Source organism: Cynocephalus volans, chromosome X (assembly GCF_027409185.1).
Source record: "Cynocephalus volans isolate mCynVol1 chromosome X, mCynVol1.pri, whole genome shotgun sequence".
NCBI lineage: Eukaryota > Metazoa > Chordata > Mammalia > Dermoptera > Cynocephalidae > Cynocephalus > Cynocephalus volans.
In genome coordinates this window covers 4,932,464-4,954,951 of record NC_084478.1, presented here as the reverse complement: position 1 = coordinate 4,954,951, position 22,488 = coordinate 4,932,464, and the positions used below count along the sequence as shown (strand labels likewise).

General features: G+C 37.8%; 1 protein-coding gene across 4 annotated transcripts in view; it reads left to right on the top strand.

Moving 5' to 3' along the window:
- NLGN4X (neuroligin 4 X-linked) overlaps positions 1-19,953 on the top strand; it is a 252,749-nt gene extending 232,796 nt beyond the window's left edge. For all 4 annotated transcript variants that reach the window (XM_063083872.1, XM_063083871.1, XM_063083874.1 and 1 more), the window contains 3 exons: positions 4,881-5,066; positions 9,007-9,796; positions 19,104-19,953. In XM_063083872.1, coding sequence (XP_062939942.1) covers positions 4,881-5,066; positions 9,007-9,796; positions 19,104-19,953 — 1,826 coding nt within the window. The remainder of the gene's footprint in view (positions 1-4,880; positions 5,067-9,006; positions 9,797-19,103) is intronic.
- Positions 19,954-22,488: the final 2,535 nt, after the last annotated feature.

Genomic DNA, 22,488 nt, shown 5'->3' with positions numbered 1-22,488 from the left:
TAAATCTCATTTATCAATTATCTTCACATTTTGATATATATTATGTTATAAACAAACCGTATTTGTTATTTTGTATTTTGTATCTAGAATATAATCAGTTTCAGTTTTGCAAATTAATAAAATTTCAACTGAAACACTTTTAGAAAATCCTGTGCAGCTTTATTCTACATAATTGTGTGTGGATATAATATAATTAATTTATAATATTTACAAATATGTCATTATATATTAATTTCATTTACATTAAATATATTTTATTATTTTATTGTAATGCAAGGAAGCCCAGTAGGAATTTAACGGGCCCCAAGTTTGGAAACCTGTGCTATAAAAATGATGTGTCTTTGAGACTGGCAGGTTGGTTAGGTCAGTTGGTTAGAGTGCAGCCTTGTAACACCAAGGGCATGGGTTCAGATCCCCGTCTGAGCCAGCCATCCCCCCCAAAAAATGATGTGTTCATCATATTAATCTTTAATATACTCTATGGACATTGGAAATAGACGTTGGCGCTGTGTAATTCTGTTGTGATAATCTGAGGTAGAAGAAGGATGCTCAGTTCTTACTCATTTCCTTTTTAAGTAAAATAAAAAGTGAAAATAGAGACACTGAATTTCAATCAGTCGTACCTATCAGGCCTACAGAATCTGAATATATAGCACTCCTTCCCTTTTATCCCATCCTATAAAAAAGGGTATGCCCTTTTGTTACACCATATGTGATTCCAGTGAAAAATTCTAAGTTTTATGTTGTAATACAGGGACTCGTGGATGATTTCGTATAACCTTAAAGAATGTGGATTTGCATCTATTGGATTTTCATTTGTTTATACCTCTGTGCTAATTCTTATGACGCAGATTTCTTTTCCGGGTTCTTTGTTTGACCTAAAGTAAATTCTATTTACTCTCTCTGAAGAATTTTTATTTAAATATTTCCTGTTGGGTTTCACTCTTTTAATTTAAATGGGCATTTATGTTTGTGTTTGTGTATGTGCATATATACACACATATATATATGCGTATATATATATGTGCATGCATATATATATATGCACCAGCCGCAGGTGTGAATACACACACTAAAATTATGAACGACGTTTAATTTCTACATTCATTTAGTTATCTTCTGGTTACTTGTCACCAATAAATGCAAACTGCTTACGTAAGAAATGATCTCCTACAAAAAAAAAAAAAAAGCCATATTTCAACTAAAGAGGAACCACTTCTAACCCCAGTGGATTTTTTGCTGACTTGCAGTGCATGGATAGCCAAAGGACCCAGAATTATTCTCTAAAAACTATGGTGTAATTCAGAAGGAGAAGAAATATTTAGATTATTATCTGTAATAAAAATCTGAAACTTTTCTAGCAGCAATATTTAGCCCAAATAAGACATGCTCATTTTACATAATATCCACTTCACTCAACAGTGGGATAAATGTGATCTCTGTTTTTAGGTACTTTTCCCACGAAACACATTTTAAAATAACCACACAATAACCGAGCATATCTCTTGCATTGATTTTCTTGTTATTTCTCCCAGGGCTCTGAACAAAACTTGGCATCAATGTAGCTATTAATGTGTATTAATTCAAATGATCTCTTTTGTACCTTTCTTTCATTGTTTAATTGCGAGGGGAGGGCAAGGTTACTGTTTTACCAGCTTCATTTCAGTAAATCTCAAAAGCCAAATATTTCATCAGCTGAAATGCTTAGACGGTTTGGAGCAGAAGGTACCCATCAATGAAAGAAACCATTTGTTTAAAATCTCTGCTTTTAGACAATCTTCCATTAATTCATCCAGAACGTATATTTAAAGTTAAGTGATCTCCCAGGGAACCGACTTCTAAGGATCAGCATTCACCTTTGCTAGCATGGATGGATGTTTCCAAATTGAAGAGCTACTGTCATGTTGCTTTCTGCAATCAGAAGGGAAAAGCTAGTGATTTAGATCTACAGGGTTCCTGGTGTATACAAAACCTGGAACAACAGAAAAAAAAAATCACACCTGGAATTTTCAAGACCGCTCTATTTGCAGATTAAAGGATGACTTTGCCAGGAAAATTTCTTCCTTTCCCTACTCTGGCTCTATCACATCAAAGACCTATACTGGGGGTGCCTGTTCCTCTCAACCATCTGACTGACTGGGAATCCTGGCCATGAAAGGGGAAGATGAAAGGAGAAGACAGTTTAACACTCAGACCTAATTGTCACAAATCACGTGCCTTAGGAAAACAGGTCATTCTTACCCCGATCCTATCTTTGTGGGTTCACAGACTTCAATTCTTGTCAATGTACACATGCACCTTAAAACTCATTTAGTGAAAATGCCCCAATTTGGCATTCAGGAAATGAAAGGAATGTATTTTCATCAAGAAAATGAGATTGTTTGCCTTTATTCTGTACCTGAAACAGAAAATCCGCGTTGGGGATAGCTTAAATTAAAAACGAAAAAAAAAAAAACAAAAAAAAAACCCCTAGGTTTTGAAGTAAATAAAGATTGCAAAGCAGAGACTATGGGAACAACAGCTTTGAAACACACCACATTCACTTGTTAAAATTCAGAGATGCATAGATCACTGTTTCCCTGGTAGGACATTTGGAAGGAATTCAGAATTGCAAAGATCAAACCACCCAACAGGATGCTGCCACAACTTATTCTCGCAGGAAGGGACTATTCACCAGCCTCCTGTTGGAGAGAGTACAGCAGTCACGTTTTGCTAGGGAGGGAGGGGTTCTGTTTTAATAAAGGCCAGTGATTCACCATGCATTGCAAATAAATCCTCATGTTACTTGCAGACACAAAATAAGCAAACAGGTCACACTGTGCAAATTAAGAGAGGGAGATGTGCTTGAAGAAAAGCTGTATTAAAACAGAATAGTTCTGCCAGAAATTACTGGAGGCTTAGAAATTAATCACCTCTTCCTTTAATGGGGGAAGAGAGGATTGTCTTATGGTTATTATGGGCACCTAAACTGGCATTACGAGCCATTTTCATCCATACAATGTATGAAAGGGGCTTTTCTCCCAAGCCAAGTGCAATTTACTTTCACAAGCAACTGTGAAAAAGGTTTAGCGATGAATGCAGGTGTTGCAGAACAGTTTTGGCATGAAACACTAATTAGCAACTGCTAATTAAATAAGTGGGGATTGGGTAACGTCTGAACATTTCCACTAATCATAGCTAATCTCACATCAAATCCCTCTGAGTTTTAGAGAGGGCAGATTTGTGGGGTGTGTCTTACATGTACAGCCATGCAGTTGTCATGTGGCCCCTATTTGTAGGTACAGTAGATGGCACATCCGGATTCAAGCTTGGGATTTCTATTGTCATTTTAGAACAAAAAGCTGTCCTGCGGCTTTCTTTGGAAACAGGCTATTTATTTCTGATCTCCTTTCTGGCTCAGAGAGTTCATTTTTCACAGGTGCTCAGGAAAGCCGTGGAAAGAAGGCCTGTTAGCTCAATTAGTATGCGGTCTCATCCTCAACCTTTTACATGTCAAGTTTTTGAAGCCGGAACGTGGTAGCTTTGTGAGATGCCGCCAGCTTCGGTGAGGGCTGTGGTTTGAGGGAGTTGGTTATGAGTTATATTATTTCAGGGCCCCCATCAGTCTGTCTTCATATAAATAGGGCTGCACGTGGCCATAATGAATTAATAAGCATTCTTTGAAATGAGTGAAGGTCACGACTCTTGGAAAAAACGAAGCCATACGAAAAAGAGCAAATATCATAGTTGGATATTTGGGGGAGACTCAAATAAGAATGTAAAAATGGTAAAGCTTTTTTTTAAAAAAAAAAAAAAAAAACCTTCTTTTTTTCTCCCTTTCTTTCGGGAAGGCTTATCCAGTACAGATTTGGACATGAAGTTGGATTAATGTTTGTGCAACACAATTAAGCTGCAGAATGCTTTAGAAAATATTCACGGTTTCGAATCTGACTAGGAGAGTGTATGTCTTTGCACAAAATGACTTTGAAACGTCAAAGGAAAAGAGTTTTTCCAGGTCAAGCTATTTCGCCATGTGGGAGGAACAGAGAATGAGGTGGATTCACTGATCACTTTGCTATGATAAATGCCAAAATTGCCTTCTTGGCAACTTCTACAGAGGGATTATGAATTTGACGGCTTGACTAAAATCTAAATCCTCAACTTACAGAAGAATCTTCCTTCTTTTTAAAATAAAGAGTACCAGTTCACGGTATTTGGGAGACTACAGGAGAGATTTGACATGGATGGGCTTTTGGCTGAGGTTAAAAAAAAAAATATGTTTTTGCATGGAACTGCAATATTTTTGCTATACTGAAAAAATAGAGGTGCGTACTAAACCAGTTAATAATGGGATCTCCTGATGTCCGTCACTTATTTTGAACGTTAAACATTAAATGTACTTAAATCTAAATAGTAACGACTAACTCAATGAGAAAAACTGAACTACACTTCTCATTATTTTAGATATAGACTCCCTCCCCCACAACACACTCACCCTCACATACACATACATAATCTTTCCCTGAAAAATTTCTTGTAGGATCCTGTTTCATTTTTCCAATGAAAACAAAAATGTGCACAGAAGTGATACATCAAACCTGGTAAAATTTATAAAACCTTCTGGTATTGCTCTATGTTATAAGTATTCTAGATTAATTTTACCTTCTGTGTTAGCCACATACATACCCATAGGTGAGACATTTTATCGTAATGTCCACAGAAACAATAACCATTATTATTTCTCCACCGTGAAAAATGTTTTCCAGAGTTTCTTATAACTTTGAGGCAGGTGGGCAGAGAAAGAAGGAACAGGGTAAATCATGAGATATCTTCTCAAATAATGGAAGTGCTTATGTGCTTCTTGCAGTTGCCAACCAAAAATATCCTGTGTTCTCTTGTAGGATTTTTAAGCACCGGTGACCAGGCAGCCAAGGGCAACTATGGTCTCCTGGATCAGATCCAAGCCTTACGGTGGATTGAGGAGAATGTTGGAGCCTTTGGTGGAGATCCCAAGCGAGTGACCATCTTTGGCTCTGGGGCCGGAGCCTCCTGTGTCAGTCTGTTGACTTTATCACACTATTCAGAAGGTAATACAGGTGTCCCCATGGTAGATGGGCAGATCCCCAGGACCAAGAAATGAACATGCACAGAGCTCATACCCATGTCTCTCTGGCAATCTGAACAAAATATCCCCAGAATTGCATGTATCCATCTTTTCTTCTCTTAACTCAGCTTTACAATATTAACAATATTTTCCCCTAATTTATTTAATTATTTATGCTATCATTATTATTATTGTATTTATTTTAATAGACACACTGTAATTGTACATGCTTATGGGGTACAATCTGATGTGTTGATGCATACGTACATTGTATAATGATCGCCTCAGGGTAGTTAAAGTATCCATCACCTCATGCATTTATCATTTCTTTGTGGCAAACACATTCAAAAGTTTCCCTAATTTAAATGTATGATGATTAGATGTCGGTTACAACGATTGTAACAAAATAATTCCTTTTCAAAATCCCAGCACTTCAGCTTCTTTTGCTATTCTGACTTTCCCTGGTCCACATTAAACTTTATTAACTTCTAGTTTAAGCTCTGCAGAAGTCATATGAAAGGGAAGCTATAGGTGGAAAATGGATGCAGAGGTATAGATCTCATCATCAATATGGCTTTGATCGGTATGTTTTTGAAAGTCACTTTTCTAATTCATGTCAATTTTTAAAATCTTCTGCTAATGTTAAGAACATGTTTGTCACATACATGTTAGCAATAGATACCACCTGGAACAGTTGCATCTCTCTGACTCTCTTACTCTCTCTTACCTGCAAATACAACTTTTAGCAAAGGACTCAACTGGAAGCTAAATGCAGAATAAACTGAGGGGCTTGCTAGACAGAGTCAGTGTGAGGATGTGTCCACAGGTTGTGTCCACAGGATGTGTCCACAGGTTGTCTTCCCTATTCCTGTTCCACTGGGTACTCAAGACCCCCACACCCCAGCCCCCAGCAGGGCCCTGCTCATAGCCAAGGAAAACTGCTCATGGCAAATCAGAAAGCAGAGGAACAGCAAAAATACATGCATAAAATGATATCTTGACCTAGATGTGAACGTGGCATTCAACATACCTTCCATACCCCTCAGCCCTGCAGCAGAGCCTGACGTTTTTCCCCAAAAGCTCATCCAAGGCAATGCCCTGCTGTCCATTGGTGGGAAGCTCCATACAACATTAGACAAGAGATTTGAATGAGAAGTCTGTAGATGTTGGCCACAATCGGTTCTGGAAGCAGAGTAGTAACTTCTCGGAGCTGGCCTCAATGGAAAAAGCGGGAAAATCTGCAAAGCAGAACCAGCCCTGGGTTACCTGGCTACGTGCAAATGGGTGTTTATAATAAAGATCCCAGTGACCACAGTAGTGGTATATTTTGCTCTGTTTCATCAGTTAGCTTAAGAATTGTATCATGCTGATTTATACAGTTTCACCAGAGTTACTGGACATGTTAACGGAATTATTATTTTTAAGTATTCTCAGAATATCTTTCTTTAAAAGATATGCAGGATCCATAAATACACTTAAGAATAGTATATATTTTTTGATAGTACTGCATTTCTTTCTTCGCCTTCTGTACTGTTGTGGACAAGTTGGCAAATCTGTGTATGCCTAGAACTCTCAATCGATGACGATTTTTAGGCCCTCTGAAATCTGAATTCCTTGGTTCTCGATTTTGTAACAGCTAATGAGAGGTGGAATGAGAGTCTCATATTGGTATTGGCTCTTTATTAAAAAAAAGAAAAGTGAATAACCCAATAGATCATTTGCCATATAGATTCCTAGGGCACTTTAGAAAATATCTAGATTCTCACTTTTCTCAACTGATATCATTACAGTTCCTGATTTAGAAAGCAGGCAGGACCAACTTCAGTAATAATCAAACACATGTAAGTTAAACTAATTGGAGGAAGGGTGTTAATTACTTAATCCAACAGACTGTAAATGATTATTCCCTGCAACAAAGTCTTTTCACTGGCCATTTCTGCAAGACAGCTTTTCAAAACGACACAGCCACATAATCAAGAACTATAAAAAAAAAATGAAATAAAATACCCAGACTGTTTGCCTTAGGAAATACTTTTCTACTTATCTAGTCTAATGAAATCAAAATGCACTTAGAAAAGATATTTTTATAAAGATGTTCATTACAGTATAATTATCACAACAAAGAACGAAATGATAAAAATAGAAAAGTTATGAAGAACTGTATTCCTTTACTCAAAGCAACACAAATTTAAGAATTGTACTTAAGATATGCAACAGCTTAAAAAACGGTGTAGAAAGCTATGCACATACTAGGCACAGTTGTGCAAAAAAGACTTATAGGCAGGAAAAAAGAGCTAAAAAGGAATTATCCTAACTCCTGCTAAGGTAATTTGTGTTTAAAAGTATGAAACATGGGTGATCTTCTTTCTTTATTAATTTTTTTTTTTTTAGTATTATCAGGGATTATATTACTTCCGTGACATACAAATATGTGTTATATATGTTATGTAGAGCAGAGTACTTCAAAAAGTTCCTGGAAAAATGGAATTAAAAGATAATACAAATCCTTTTGTGAACTTTTTGAAGACCCTTCATGTATATATACTGCTGCCAAAATGATTGCCAGTAGTTGCAAATGTAAAAATATAAAGGTAACTTCTGGCAGCATTTTTCTAATTCTAATTGTTTTAACTTATGCATGTCCTTGATAAATCAAATACTGACATTGTTTTTCAGGTGCTTTAAAACATCATCGATCTTTAGAGCCAAACACTTAGATCAATACTTGCACATTTTGGATGGAATTGGTCCCCAGATAGATTTGATGACATCTTGGGAAAAGCCAGATTGGTTTAAAGTTTCAGTCTTGTGTGCCATCTCTGGGCAATCCTCCAATCTTTAAGATTGTATCTTTCTGATTACAATCATATTTTCCTCAAATTTGATTGCTTACACGACCTTAGAAATCGACAGGGCATGAACTTCCAGACCCACAGAGGAATGCTTTCTTTTTCAGCGCTAGACTCATGCTGGAATTTATGGGTACAGCAGGAAGAGTTCGTAAAGAGGATGCTGTGATTTTACAGCCCAACGTCTCTTGTCCTGTCATGGTTAAAAAGAGGTTTTATACTTCTGGACATCCATACGGTAGCCTGATCGAATGGAAAAATTTTAAGCTACCCAGAATTTTTCTCAAGCTTTTTTAAGTTTCTCACCAAATGGGGCATTTTTGAAATGTGGCAGAATAAAATATGCAAAACTGGTTTCCTAAGGATGTAATTTTGCAATTAGTGATTTATTTATATATTTTTTGGAAATATTTGTTAATTGGGTACCCAATTGAGGATATTTTTAGAAACATCTAATTGAATTATTTTAATTGTAAAAATCTGAATATTAGATTAATTAGACTCGGAAGAGAAATATCAACACATCCCTGAATTATTAGCTCCAAATTGACTCATGTTGATTTTTCCTTCCCGTAACGAAACTGTACCTGGTTTCACCTGTGACACCAGAAGACCTTTGACCTCTTATGAGTGCAAATCATGTTTTTAGAAAATGGGGCACACAATGGCTCCGAGAGTCTTTACAGCATCTGGAAGCAAGAAAACAAAAACTACTCTAAATTGTGGAAGGATAAAGAAATTGCATGGTTGTTTTTGTTTGCTTTTTACTGTTGCAGGGAAAGTGTCAATGTAGATTCATTTTCTTAAACTCCTCTGTGTGTGTGTGTGTGTGTGTGTGTGTGTGTGTGTGTGTGTGTGTAGAATGACCCTCTATAAAATTAATCTCTAGGAGTAGAGGGAAAGGGAAAGAAAATCGAAACGAAAATGTGTAAAAGAGACCCTGATAGAGGCTGAATGCTAGTTTCCCCAGAAATTCACATGCCTGAGAGACAATCCGAGCCTTCTTTGCTTAGTAAAAGCTGCTTTTCTGTCTTGCGGGCTTTCATTTGCATATCCACAATTTTGCACCTGCAGGTCTGTTCCAGAAAGCCATCATCCAGAGTGGGACCGCCCTGTCCAGCTGGGCCGTGAACTACCAGCCTGCCAAGTACACTCGGATATTGGCAGATAAAGTCGGCTGCAACATGCTGGATACCACCGACATGGTTGAATGCCTTCGAAATAAGAACCACAAAGAGCTCATTCAGCAGACCATCACCCCGGCCACCTACCACATTGCTTTCGGCCCTGTGATTGATGGTGACGTCATTCCAGATGACCCCCAGATCCTTATGGAGCAGGGTGAGTTCCTGAATTATGACATCATGCTGGGTGTCAACCAGGGGGAAGGCTTAAAGTTTGTGGATGGCATTGTGGACAATGAAGATGGTGTGACACCCAACGACTTTGACTTCTCCGTGTCCAACTTTGTGGACAACCTTTACGGCTACCCAGAAGGGAAAGACACCTTGAGGGAGACCATCAAGTTCATGTACACAGACTGGGCAGACAAGGAAAACCCAGAAACACGACGGAAGACCCTGGTGGCACTGTTCACTGACCACCAGTGGGTGGCCCCCGCGGTGGCCACGGCAGACCTGCATGCCCAGTATGGCTCGCCCACCTACTTCTATGCGTTCTACCATCACTGCCAGAGTGAGATGAAGCCCAGCTGGGCAGACTCAGCCCATGGTGATGAAGTCCCCTACGTCTTTGGCATACCCATGATTGGCCCTACTGAGCTATTCAGCTGCAACTTCTCCAAGAATGATGTGATGCTCAGCGCTGTGGTCATGACCTACTGGACCAATTTTGCCAAAACTGGGTATGTTGTCCTTTACATCCGTCATGTCCCTCTTCCTGGCTTGTGTGGTTTCTATGATTGAATGGACCGTGTTACATATACACACAGAGCAACAAAAACAGGCATACCTCCCCCCAAATCAATGGAAACCCATTTTTTTCTTTACTCCTAAAATATTTTCTGTCTAACTAGATTTTTACTAGAGTGCTACATGCATATTGGACGTCCTCGAGTTCCTACCTGCTGGTACAGGATTTGCACATGTCCGATTGTTCTGTGGAAAGCGGATCACAGGGTTTCAAGTCTAATTATGACCTTGTCTCATTTGATAAATAATAAGGTGATTGAAATACATGGAGCATGTGGGAAACTGTGTTTACTGCAGAAGCACAGGAATGAAATAAATCTCATAGTAAATGTAAATATATATTTATTTATATTTTTAGATATGTCACATATACTAATTTATAGATTATGTGCATATTTATATTTCCGTATGATTATATGTGTCGTAATCTATATAAAATATAGATTATATGTTACTATATATTTATATACACTACTTACCTCTAATGACATATTACAGTATATTAGTATATAATCTATGTATAAATATGTATTTATTATATATTATTATTGAAATATATACATATGTAACATATTTATAATACATGTGTTTAATATAACCTATATATTAATATATTATTAATATATATTAATTATATACTAATATATGAACTGCATATTTATATAGATTATATATCTTGATATAATCTATAATATACATAGTTCATTCACTCATACATATATAAATATGTATTTATTATATGTTATACAAATATATATTATGTATACTAATATATAATGCATTTATAATACAAGGATTTGTACAGAAAATGTATTAATATATTATTTATGTATTAATATTATATATAGTAGTATACATAATCTATATTTAAGTATATAGATTATGTATATAGTTTATATTTAGGTATATACATAATCTATATTTAAGTATATAGATTATGTATATAGTTTATATTTAGGTATATACATAATCTATATTTAAGTATATAGATTATGTATATAGTATATATTTAGGTATATAGATTATGGATCTAGCATATATTTAAGTATATAGATTATGTATATAGTTTATATTTAGGTATATATATATATAGATTATATATATAGTATATATAATATTAATATATAAATATATTAGTATATAGATTAATATATTAATCTAATTAATATATATATAATATTGATATGTAAATAATATATTAATATATAGGTTAGTACATTCATCCACATTTAAGTATATGGATTATATAATCTTGATATTGTAAATAATATATTAATATTAGATTAATACATTGATCTATATTTAAGTATATAGATTATATAATCTTGATATTATAAATAATATATTAATAGAGATTAATATATTGATCTATATTTAAGTATATAGATTATAGAATTTGATATAGTCTATAATATATATAGTTCGTTCATTGGCCTAAATGTGGTAGAAAGTATAAAATACACAAAAAGCACACTTACAACAGAGTCCACCAATATTGCACTGAGCAGATTTTTCCGCGAACAATAAGAGAAAAGGCTCTCGAATATTTTAAGTCACTACAAATATGGCATCTTTTCATTTTCTCTTGTGTAAAAACATAATTGTGGACATTAATGAGGTGTCCTGTGTTCTACCTTCGTTCACCTTGTTTAAACTTGAGCCTCTTACACTGAATTAAAAATGAAGATGCTCATGGCACCGTGGGATGGTCAATCTTCCCATGCAATGCCAAATGTCAGAGTTAGGTCCCCGACTGCAGTTGCACTGCAGTGTGGGAGCTGTGTGCAGAGTGATGAAGAGGATCTGGGGATGCAAAGTTGTCCATGCTTACGGGGTTGGATAGTGGGAGCCCCAAATCTGAAAGAGCATTTGCATAGTGTTCGCCTATTCCAAAGAATTCACCCTGGCAAATAGGTAGAGACATCAGTTTATTAGACTTACGGGAGGTGCTGATGACAGCCAGTTAGCCATGGGGTACATACAACAGTTACATGGTGAATAGATCAAAGGAGAGTTGTAAATCATTCGCATGCTTATGGGTAGACCCTCACCTGACTCAGCCTTTGCAGGAGATCTGGAGGAGTAGATAAGTTATCCCCTCCTGGCACCAAGGTAGCTAACATCAGTGTTCTCACTACATTCACTTACTAATTAATTTACTCAGGGCACCTGCGTCCCAATGCCTTCCATTTGTCTTAAAGGAGATATGCCTTTCCTTGGGTAAACTACCTTGGCCAGGGGTAGTTTCCCAGGGGGAGGGGGAATGTGGTATGTACGGGGAGGGGGAAATAGTTCCAAGTCCCGCATTTACCTTACAGGGGTATAGCAAGTATTAATCTTTTCAATGGTTCCAAGTATTATTTTTTTGGTGGGGAACGGCTTAAGAAAGCTCTGTGGATTTTGCAATAACCTGTTTATCGAGTAGAAAATGTGTTGTAAGGACACCAAATTTCAACAGTCAGACTTTATAAACTTGGTCTGAGAAAAGCAACGCTGAGTGCAGTGGGGATTGAAGAGGTACAGACAACAGATGAAGGTGCTTGTCTATCATCAACAGGTTCTTTCTTCCATGAGGTAATGATTGAAGTCAAGCCAACAAGTGTTTTTAAGTAAACCTTGTTTATTAGTTTCATATGGCTCCTTAACAGAGTATCAGAAACTCTGTGGCTTAAAATAAATGTATCATCTTACCGTTCAGGAGGCTGGAAGTCCCACCTGAAGGTGCAGACAAGGCTCAGCTCCCTCAGACACCTGCAGGGGGGATCTCTATGTGTTCCTTCTTAGCTCCTGGTGGTTTGCTGGACATCTTTGGTGTCCCTGGGCTTGCAGCTGTGTCACTGCAGTCTCTGCCTCTGTCATCATACTGCCATCATCTGTGCGTCTCTGTCTTCACAAGGCCATCTCCTTACAGGGGCACCTGTCGTATTGGATTAGGAGCCCACCCTCCTGCCTCATGATCTCATCTTAGCTTGACCAAGTACATCTGCAATGGCCCTATTTCCACATAAGGTCTCATCCTGAGATACTGGGGTTAGAACTTCAGCATATCATAATTTGGGGGAGACACAGTTTGGTCCGTAATACTTGGTGAAGGCAGAACCATGCCCAATTTTGTGATGAAACTAAGACACGCATTCTGTACCCTTGCCGAGTTTTTCATTCTTTTGAAGTGTAAAGTCTTATACGAGGGTTTCCAAACCAAGGGCATGCCTGTTCCTTCTTCACCACATTATATCCAAACATATTTACTTTATATCTAAATATACTATCCTAGGAAGGAAGGAAGGAAGGAAGGAAGGAAGGAAGGAAGGAAGGAAGGAAGGAAGGAAGGAAGGAAGGAAGGAAGGGAGGAAGGGGAGCAAAAAATGGAGAGAGAAAGATAAAGGAAATTAATTTGTGTCACAAGGTGATAAAAAACTGCTGGCAACAGATTGGTACTTTTACCAAGACATCATTAAGGACTGAGAGAGCATCGAAAATACCACAGTGCTCTCCCTCTGTTATTGATTTTTAGTGACATAAGTCTATTTTTTTTAAATCCCTTGGCATAGAGCCTGTGGTTCAGAGTCTTCATTTGGAGAACATAGATGGGAGTATGTAAAATAGCCTGTATCATAGGGAATAGTAAAGTAGCCAGATACATTCATGGTCTGTTTAGGGTGCTTTGAGCTTTCATCAAAGCACTAAAGTAGCTGGAGCAAATGGGGAAGAGACAAGTCCTTGAGCTAGGAGGGACAGCTCCGATCCTACTGGAGTCACAAGCTTCAGGTGCAGATTTCATGTCGGTAGCCAGGGCACCGAATGTCAGTCTGAAGAATCTGGACTTTATCCAGGCAGAAGCTATTTTTGTGTCTCCAGTCCCTCTGAGGCATCACTGAAATAATTCTTGGGCATATTCATGAAGTGAGTCTTCTTAATTCATTCAGAAGGTCACTGGAATGACTCAATCTTCAAGGAAGTTATTCAGAACTTCATCTAATGTGAAATGCACGGTACACTTTCAAATGTGAGTAGTTTAGGTGATCGCATTTCAGTGGTGGGGGGTTTAACAAGAAAATGGGGGAAGACTGTAGTGATTTAGATGTTTTCCAATGGATGGCAAGGGCTCACGTAATCATCGCTAGTTATTTTTTATTTTAAGTTGGGTAGTGGCACAGGTCATTCCAGCCTAGAGGAAGATCCCCTGATTCTCAGGAGGTGGTTTCAATAGTCAGGGCAGGAGAATGAACCAAAGTAGCACCAGTAAGAACAGCGCGTGGGATAAACGATGTCTGTCCTCGCAGTGTTACCTGCATGTTTAACTCTCTTCTCCAGAGCACACACTCAGTGACTCTCAGAACTTGAGGGATGCTGTTGCATAGCACCGTGGTTCCCTTCAAGCACTTAGTGAGGCAGGAGTTTGGTAACAGGAACATCTTGTGACACGTCTATCACAACACAGTGCTGTTGAGAGAGGACTACGTTGCATCACTTGCATCAGGACATGCTTTGCTACCCTTATCTAATGCAAGTTCATCATTTCTATACCTGCACACAGCAGCTCAGTGCTACTTACGGTCCACACCTTTGCCCAGATGGAAGTGGCTGGTACTTTGATGCTTCCTTCCTTCCTTTTGGCCCAAAATGAACAACTCTGACCTTTAGTCCAGGTTTAAAGAGACATATACCCAGTATGCCAACCTTTTGTGTTTTGGTGAGCCAGAAAAATGATGTTAGGGATGTGCAGGCAGGAGGGGAAAAAAGGAAGGAAGGAAGGAGGGACAGAGGGAATAAGAGACTGAAGGAAGGACAATTGGATTTCTGCTTGCAGATCATCGTGTTATCAGTATGTTTTCATGATAGCATTAGGGAGAGGGTCTCCCATCTTAGAAACTATTAGCAGGTTTAGTAGAAGTGAGGACAAAGTTCCTGGTCAGCCTGTAAATCAATTCAACGAATAGGAAGATATTAAGCAATCTTTGGTCTTCGTTTCTTTTTTGCATTTCAAATAGGGAAGTGGGTAGGCAGACCTATGTCTGAGGAACATTCCCCTGTAGTGAGGAGGTATTTCAGTGGTCCAGGTGAGAAGACTAAAATCAAGCTGGAAAAGAACGATGTAATTGAAAACAAAAAGTGGCATTATAGAAATAAGGCAGATTTGGGAAGTTTTTGTCAATGAGAAACAATGTCAAGAAAAAGTGAAAACTATCTCCAAAGACTGAAAAGGATCATAGAGAATTAAAATCCTTGTCATATAAAATGCCTTTGGGAATGACAGGCATAGGGGTTGGCCATAACTCATCAATAGAACTCACATGCGTATTGCTCAGGGACTGATTCAATATGTGTTCTGTGTGGAAAGAGAATTAGGCAACTTTGTTCTCTATACAAGATGCGAACATCCAGCAGTACTTTCAGCAATGAAACGATGCAATATATAGCAACAATTTTCAATGCTACTGGAATTCAGAAATGGAAGGATAGTTCCACAACAATGAATAAAACCAATGCATATTGTTTTTATTGTCTCTGTTCTTATTTTATTTTATTTTTTATTTATTTATTTTATTTTTTCTTAAATTTATCGATATACAATGTAGTTGAGCTTTGTGTACCTTTACCAATTCCTCCTTTCTGCCCCCTCCCCCATCAACGCCACATCTGTTCACTTGTCCTAACAAGTTCAAGGAATTACTGTGATTGTTGTATCTTTTTTTTTCTTCCTATTTGTTTGTATATTTATTTATTTATTTTTATTAGCTCCCACATACAAGTGAGAACATGTGGTATTTCTCGTTCTGTGCCTGGCTTATTTCACTTAGTTTTCTCTAAGTCCATCCATGTTGCTGCGAATGGTAGTATTTCATTCTTTTTAACAGCAGGATAGTATTGCATTGAGTACATATACCGTGTTTTCCTTTTCCACTCATCCAGTGATGGGCATTTAGGCTGGTTCCAACTCTTGGCTTTTGTAAATAGTGCTGCAGTAAACATGGGAGTACAGGTACCCCTTCGGCATGATGATTTCCATTCCTCTGGGTATATTCCCAGCAGTGGGATAGCTGGGTCATATGGTAGATCTATCTACAATTGTTTGAGGAACCTCCATACCATTTTCCATAAAGGTTGCACCATTTTGCAGTCCCACCAACAGTGTAGGAAGGTTCTTTTTTCTCCGCATCCTCTCCAGCACTATCATTCTCAGTCTTTCGGATATTAGCCAGCCTGACTGGAGTGAGATGATATCTCAAAGTGAAAACAAATACATGTTTTGATTTTTGACCTTGTTCCCAGGAGTTTGGCATTGGTATGGCATAATGGTTTCTGCCTTTGGTTTGCTTGAGATACCATCTCTACTTTGGAATTTGCTGGTATCATATGATTAATGTATAGTCAACCATTGCTAAATCTTTGGGGGTGGGAAAAGAGCCAGAAAGAAGCACTTACAGAGAATGCTTTATAGAGAGTTGCAGTATAAATTTGGTTTTAAAAGTGACTTTTATTGCCCTAAAGTTATTTCAAGCTTCTGCCTAGGAGGAATCATTGAACACATAATATAGTCCATGATATAGTCTAGTCTAGTATCACATAGTTAACTACTCTATTGTTTTATGTGCCAGGAAAACTAGTGCTACTTAAACAAGCAGATGAGAGAGTTCACTGATATTTTTAGAGATATCAAAGTATCTATCTCTAGCAAATGAAATGAACCATAAAATGTGAAAAAAGCATTTGGCTATCCACTGCCAAGATTATATCTCAAATAAAGTAGAGCAGATAGAAATACATGTTAGGTGCTGGGAAATACAGAGGAAGGTGTATGCATGGAGCCTTTTGCTAGGGAGACAAGACCATGTCTGTTTCTATCCTTAATCGTTATAATCTCTAATTTTACCCACAGGAATTTAAACACTTCATATGCTGAAATCAAGTCTGAAAAATAAAACACTGATATCCCACTTGTAGATCTGACTGTCTTTGGAGTGTTTGACAAGAGAAAATGACTTGGGCTTTAATAATCTCGACGAGTTTATCCTGGTTGACGAATTCTGACTGTGCATCTCCAAGAACTTTAATAGATAGATTGTATCAGGCTAAAGCTTACTTATCTGGATTTTCCAAATCCTCTGCTCTATTCTTTGAGGGCAAAATAAATGTATTTTCTTTACCTTTCAAATATACACTGAATTCCTTCAAAAATAGCCTAGTAGCCAATATGAACAGAATACTCTTTTTCCCAAATGCCTGCTGCCTAATCAAAGATATACACATCTAATAGAGCCAATTTGGTAAAATCAGATCAATGGAAAAATAGCAGGAATCAACACTCCCTTCCATTTATTTTAGAACAATAAAAATTGGTGACTTATGTTTCCATGGCAGATCCAATTAAGTAGGAAAAATAAATTTCAAAATTTATTTTAGAAGAATTACATAAAACAAATAGGAGATGATATATGGAGTCCAACTTTTATTCCCCTCAAATATAAGAATACAAAATTGATAAACAGCAGATTATTTCTCAAACATATTAATGTTTATAAATAAATAAGAAAGCTCATGCTATTAGGACCTATACTATTACATGTCCTCCTTTATTCTTTTTTAAAAATCCCATTTGTAAAGTAAAAGAACAGCAGTTAGTGTGTATTCAGTTAAAAGGTAGAGGTAAATCTTTTTCTTGTCAGCCAGAGTATACATCATACATGCACGCACGCGTGCGCGCGCGCGCACACACACACACACACACACACACACACACTGGAAGAAGGGAGATATTTCTTGAGTTCTTATGCTGTGCTGGGCATTTTTTAGGTTTTTTTTTTTTTTTATTCTTCCTCACTTATTTCCAAGTTCAATATTATCATCCACTCTAAAGGTGAGTATTAGTGGCCCAAGAGGAGCTATAATGCTTGCTCCAGATCTCACATGTGTAAAGAGGTGAATGCATTGCAGAAAATTGAAGACATGGAAATGACTTATTTTACTGCCTCTGCAGCCCCAGATTGAGGGGGAAAGTTAGCCAAGTATATTATTTGAATCTTGTACAATGCATGGTAAGGTCTGTAGACATGAGATCTTCAAAGAGGACTTTCTGGTCCCCCAGCCTTCTGCCTGCCATGCAAACAAATATGCAGTGGCTGGATGCTGCTTTGTAAAGGTCCTGCCAGAGAGTGACCTCGAAGGTAGAAATCAGCCACCTGGAGCAACAGATCTGGGTGCCGCACCTCCTAGCTTGTTTGAGTCTGCACGCCATGTCTGAATGTTCAATGCTATCCACTAAGTGCTGTTTACCATGCTTAATCCCAAGTTATCATATAATACATAAAACTTAACATGAAACTTGTTTACAGTTCATGTTACCAACCCTAAATAAATGGAAGCAGTTAGAATTTGGTGTCTTTTTAAAAGGAGGAGGTGTTACCTTAAAAGAGTTGGTTGCAAAGATGTTTGAGAGTTCTATGTTTTATGGATTATCTCTAAATCTTGATGATTCTCTGTCTGACTGTGACCACTAGTACAGATAATAATAATAATTCTTCATTCATAGTTGGCAAGCAACCAAAGCACTCCTGAGTTTGCTGCACAGTGTGTTGTTTATCCTAAACATGTTAACCTCACCACAACTAAAAGTACCATTTTATCAAACTTCTTACCATTGACAGAATGTTGTTTCATCTTTTCCTGACTCAGTTTTCAAAAGGAGTCCAAGCAGACAGGTATTTTCCTTTCAAACAGAGAACAAACCAATGCTGCACACATTTATTTACAAACCTCTTCTAATTGCAAAGCCTACTTTTATTTGACTCTTAAAACGCTTTTTAGTTGTTACAACTACGACATCTATATATTTACTTCAAAAGCCAATTCACTCCTGGTTGAGATTTACAGCTCAGGAGGAGTTAAACATGAAATACGGAAAATTTCCCTAGAGACCTTTAGTTTTCTTTTTTCATGGTGGCAGATAATTAGATGCATTTAAAAAAAAAATAGAAGTGTAATGAACATACCATAATACAGCTATGGGAATTTACTTCTAAGATAAAGATCAGGGGGATTTTAAAGGAAGAGACAAGATGTTAGGTGTGTCTCTGATTAAAGCAGAACATATCTGTTGCTCTTTCTGTATTTTATGCTCATCAATAGACATGTGCAGTGAACCGATTGCCACTTCCAGTTTTATTGCATTAAGAGATTTTCTTGTCAAATATGGAAGAGTGTGACCTTTCTTTATTTGTTTTTCCTTCCTTCTATCCCCAGTGATCCTAACCAGCCAGTTCCTCAGGACACCAAGTTCATTCACACAAAACCCAACCGCTTTGAGGAAGTGGCCTGGTCCAAGTATAATCCCAAAGACCAGCTGTATCTGCATATTGGCCTGAAGCCCAGAGTGAGGGATCACTACCGAGCAACAAAAGTTGCCTTCTGGTTGGAACTTGTCCCCCATTTGCACAACTTGAATGAGATATTCCAGTATGTCTCAACAACCACAAAAGTCCCTCCTCCAGACATGACATCCTTTCCATATGGTACCCGGCGATCGCCTGCTAAGATATGGCCAACAACCAAACGTCCAGCTATCACTCCTGCCAACAACCCCAAACACTCTAAGGACCCTCACAAAACAGGGCCCGAAGACACCACTGTCCTCATTGAAACCAAACGGGATTATTCCACCGAATTAAGCGTCACTATTGCTGTAGGGGCATCCCTACTCTTCCTCAACATCTTGGCATTTGCAGCGCTCTACTACAAAAAGGACAAGAGACGCCATGAGACACACAGGCGTCCGAGTCCCCAGAGAAATACCACCAATGATATCGCTCACATTCAGAATGAAGAGATCATGTCTCTGCAGATGAAGCAGCTGGAACACGATCATGAGTGTGAATCTTTGCAGGCTCACGACACACTGCGACTAACCTGCCCGCCGGACTACACCCTCACGCTACGCCGGTCCCCTGATGACATCCCACTTATGACACCCAACACCATCACCATGATTCCGAACACACTGACGGGCATGCAGCCTCTGCATACGTTCAACACCTTCAGTGGGGGACAGAACAGTACAAATTTACCCCACGGACATTCGACCACCAGAGTATAGCTTTTCAGTTCCCTTCCCCTCCCTCTGTCCCTCCCCCCCCCCCAGCAACATAAAAGAGCTAAAGAGAGAAGGCAAATCTCCAAACTGGGAATGTTTTTCATCCCACTGACTTGGGACAAAACTACAAAAGAGCAATCATGATGTCCCTCTGAACTCCTCCCATTGGCATTTCCCAGTATTACAAGATCAACTTCTGATCAACCCTGTGAAATGTGAAAAGTATACATTTCTGTTACAATACCGCTTTAAGAGCTCTACTGCACCAACAAACATTTTGTGTGACTAGAACATTCCCATTTCAATGACCTGGAGGTTTCCAACATAATCATAGCAGCTGATCCTTCTGGAACTCAGCCAGGGACACTTGAACACTTTTTTTTTTTTTAATTACAATTGAAAAAAAAAAAGTCTTTATGTGCCATACAATGGATGGCTCTACTTAAGTGAAGAAAGATTCTATGGGCTTTTACCCAGCATATGGAACTATAATCCAGAAAGAAGGAAATGTAGAATTTTATTATTAAAATAGTAGACTATGCAGCAAAATCCATACATTTCTGTGCAAAGTGAGGTTTTGCCAGCCTGAACTATATTTAAGAAACTTTGTAAAAATAAAAATGTATATAGCTGTGAGTTTAAACAAAAAACACACAGAGACAAAAAAAATAGAAAAAAAGCTTTTATTGGTGTTTTCAGTTTGAAAGAGCTTTTAGCAAGATTGTGCTTTTCATTGTGTTCTGTATGTATATAAATATAAATATATATATATATATATATATACACATTAGTCATATCACCTCTGTTTCCTCCCCAACAAAAGAGGCTTTTCTTCTTGATTACTTGTGATAAACAAAGACATGGGATTTTCTAATGCATTTCACTTGTAGGAGGATGGGGTGTCATACAGAACACCCAGACCGTCTGTGTGGCCCGCCTGTTTCCCTTCTCGGGTTGCTCAAGTGCATGTGAAAGCATCCTTTGGAGACCGTTGTTTTGGAAAACTTTTATTTCTGTGTGTTAGCCCCCATAAAGTTGCAACATAACGATGCGTCCCCCCAAAGTGGAATGTATTAAAGTCTGTCAAATTAGAAACATGCACACACAGAGCAACAGCAGAGAGAAAAAAAATAATACAAGTCTCATTCTGTAATTCTGGCCCTTTGAATATGTGTAGGAAAAGTTGCTTCCCACCCCAGGGTCCTGCCAAAAAGAAAAGAAAGCTTGCCTTCGGTGAGGCTATAGCCCTGCTGAGTAAATACGGCTCTGTGTTTCCCAGCAGCTGCAGGAGGGTTTGGCTGGTGAAATACTTGCTCAGATTCACTAATCAGATTGAGGGAGAACATGTGTCATTCCTTTTTATTTAAGCAGTCAGTCCCTTATTTATCAGTAAGTGGGTTTTTTTCTTTTCCTTTATATCATTAATGGGATAAAACATATACTTGTCTAAAAATATTACTTTCTGTGAATTTGTGGATCAGTTATCAATCCAGGAATATTACAGAAAGAAGGGAGAAAAAATAAAAGGGGATAGAATATTAAAAGTACTTTGCATGGGTTTTCTGAGAAATTGGGATAGCTTCACTGTCAAGATGTGTGGAATTTATTCACCCATTTTAATTTGGCGATGTGGGACCCAACCTTTGTCTCTTCAATGGCTTGTCATTTCCTCTTACCCCCTCTAAGTTTCCTTAGGGAATGTTTTGAGTGCTATACGTGAAAGGAAACCTAATAGTAACAATTACTTTATAGTTTCAACTTTATATTTTACTTTCCAAAATATTGTTACTTTATATTTTACTTTTAAAAATTACTGCATCACCAAGAAACAGTAGCCAAAGATATTTGAAGATAATATCCCTGCGTTTGATGGTGATTCTTCTGGAAACTCAGCCTTCAAGGTCATTGCTAAGGTGGGCATCCTATGTAAACAGAGGTCAGTGGCCTCACCCCTTTGAATACTGAATCCCTACACTAAAACCATAGACATATATCAAAGTGTTTGAGAATGACTTCTAGAAAAAGAGAATTCTTAGAAATGAATAAACATCACCCGGTAAATCCTGTTGCTTACCTTGTTTTAAATTGGACGGTGATGCTCTGTATATAAACATGTGACGTATGATTGCAACTAGCACACGTGAAACAGCACCCCTTTCCTGCAGCGAGGTGTCATGGATAAGATTTTGTCCCAACTCATCATTTTCTGAAGCTATTATGAGGCTATTTCTGCAAGCTATGTATTACCCCAGCTGGGCTAGTGCAAATAGGCTCTCCATGAAACCACAAAGAAAGTGATGCCCAGTATTAATGTTGGTTCGGTATGTTTGTAATGTGAAATCCCGTATTTGTTTAGTATTTCCAATCGTCTTCTGCTAGCAATATGTACAGTAACATGTTGGGCTTGTGATATTTGGATAAGGAAAAAGAGTTCCTGTTAAGTGAATAACTTTAGCTTTTTCAGAGGATTATGATCAAAAATAATTTAATACATCTTAAATGATATCTTATTTCTACATGGAAAGAAGTTGTAGAATC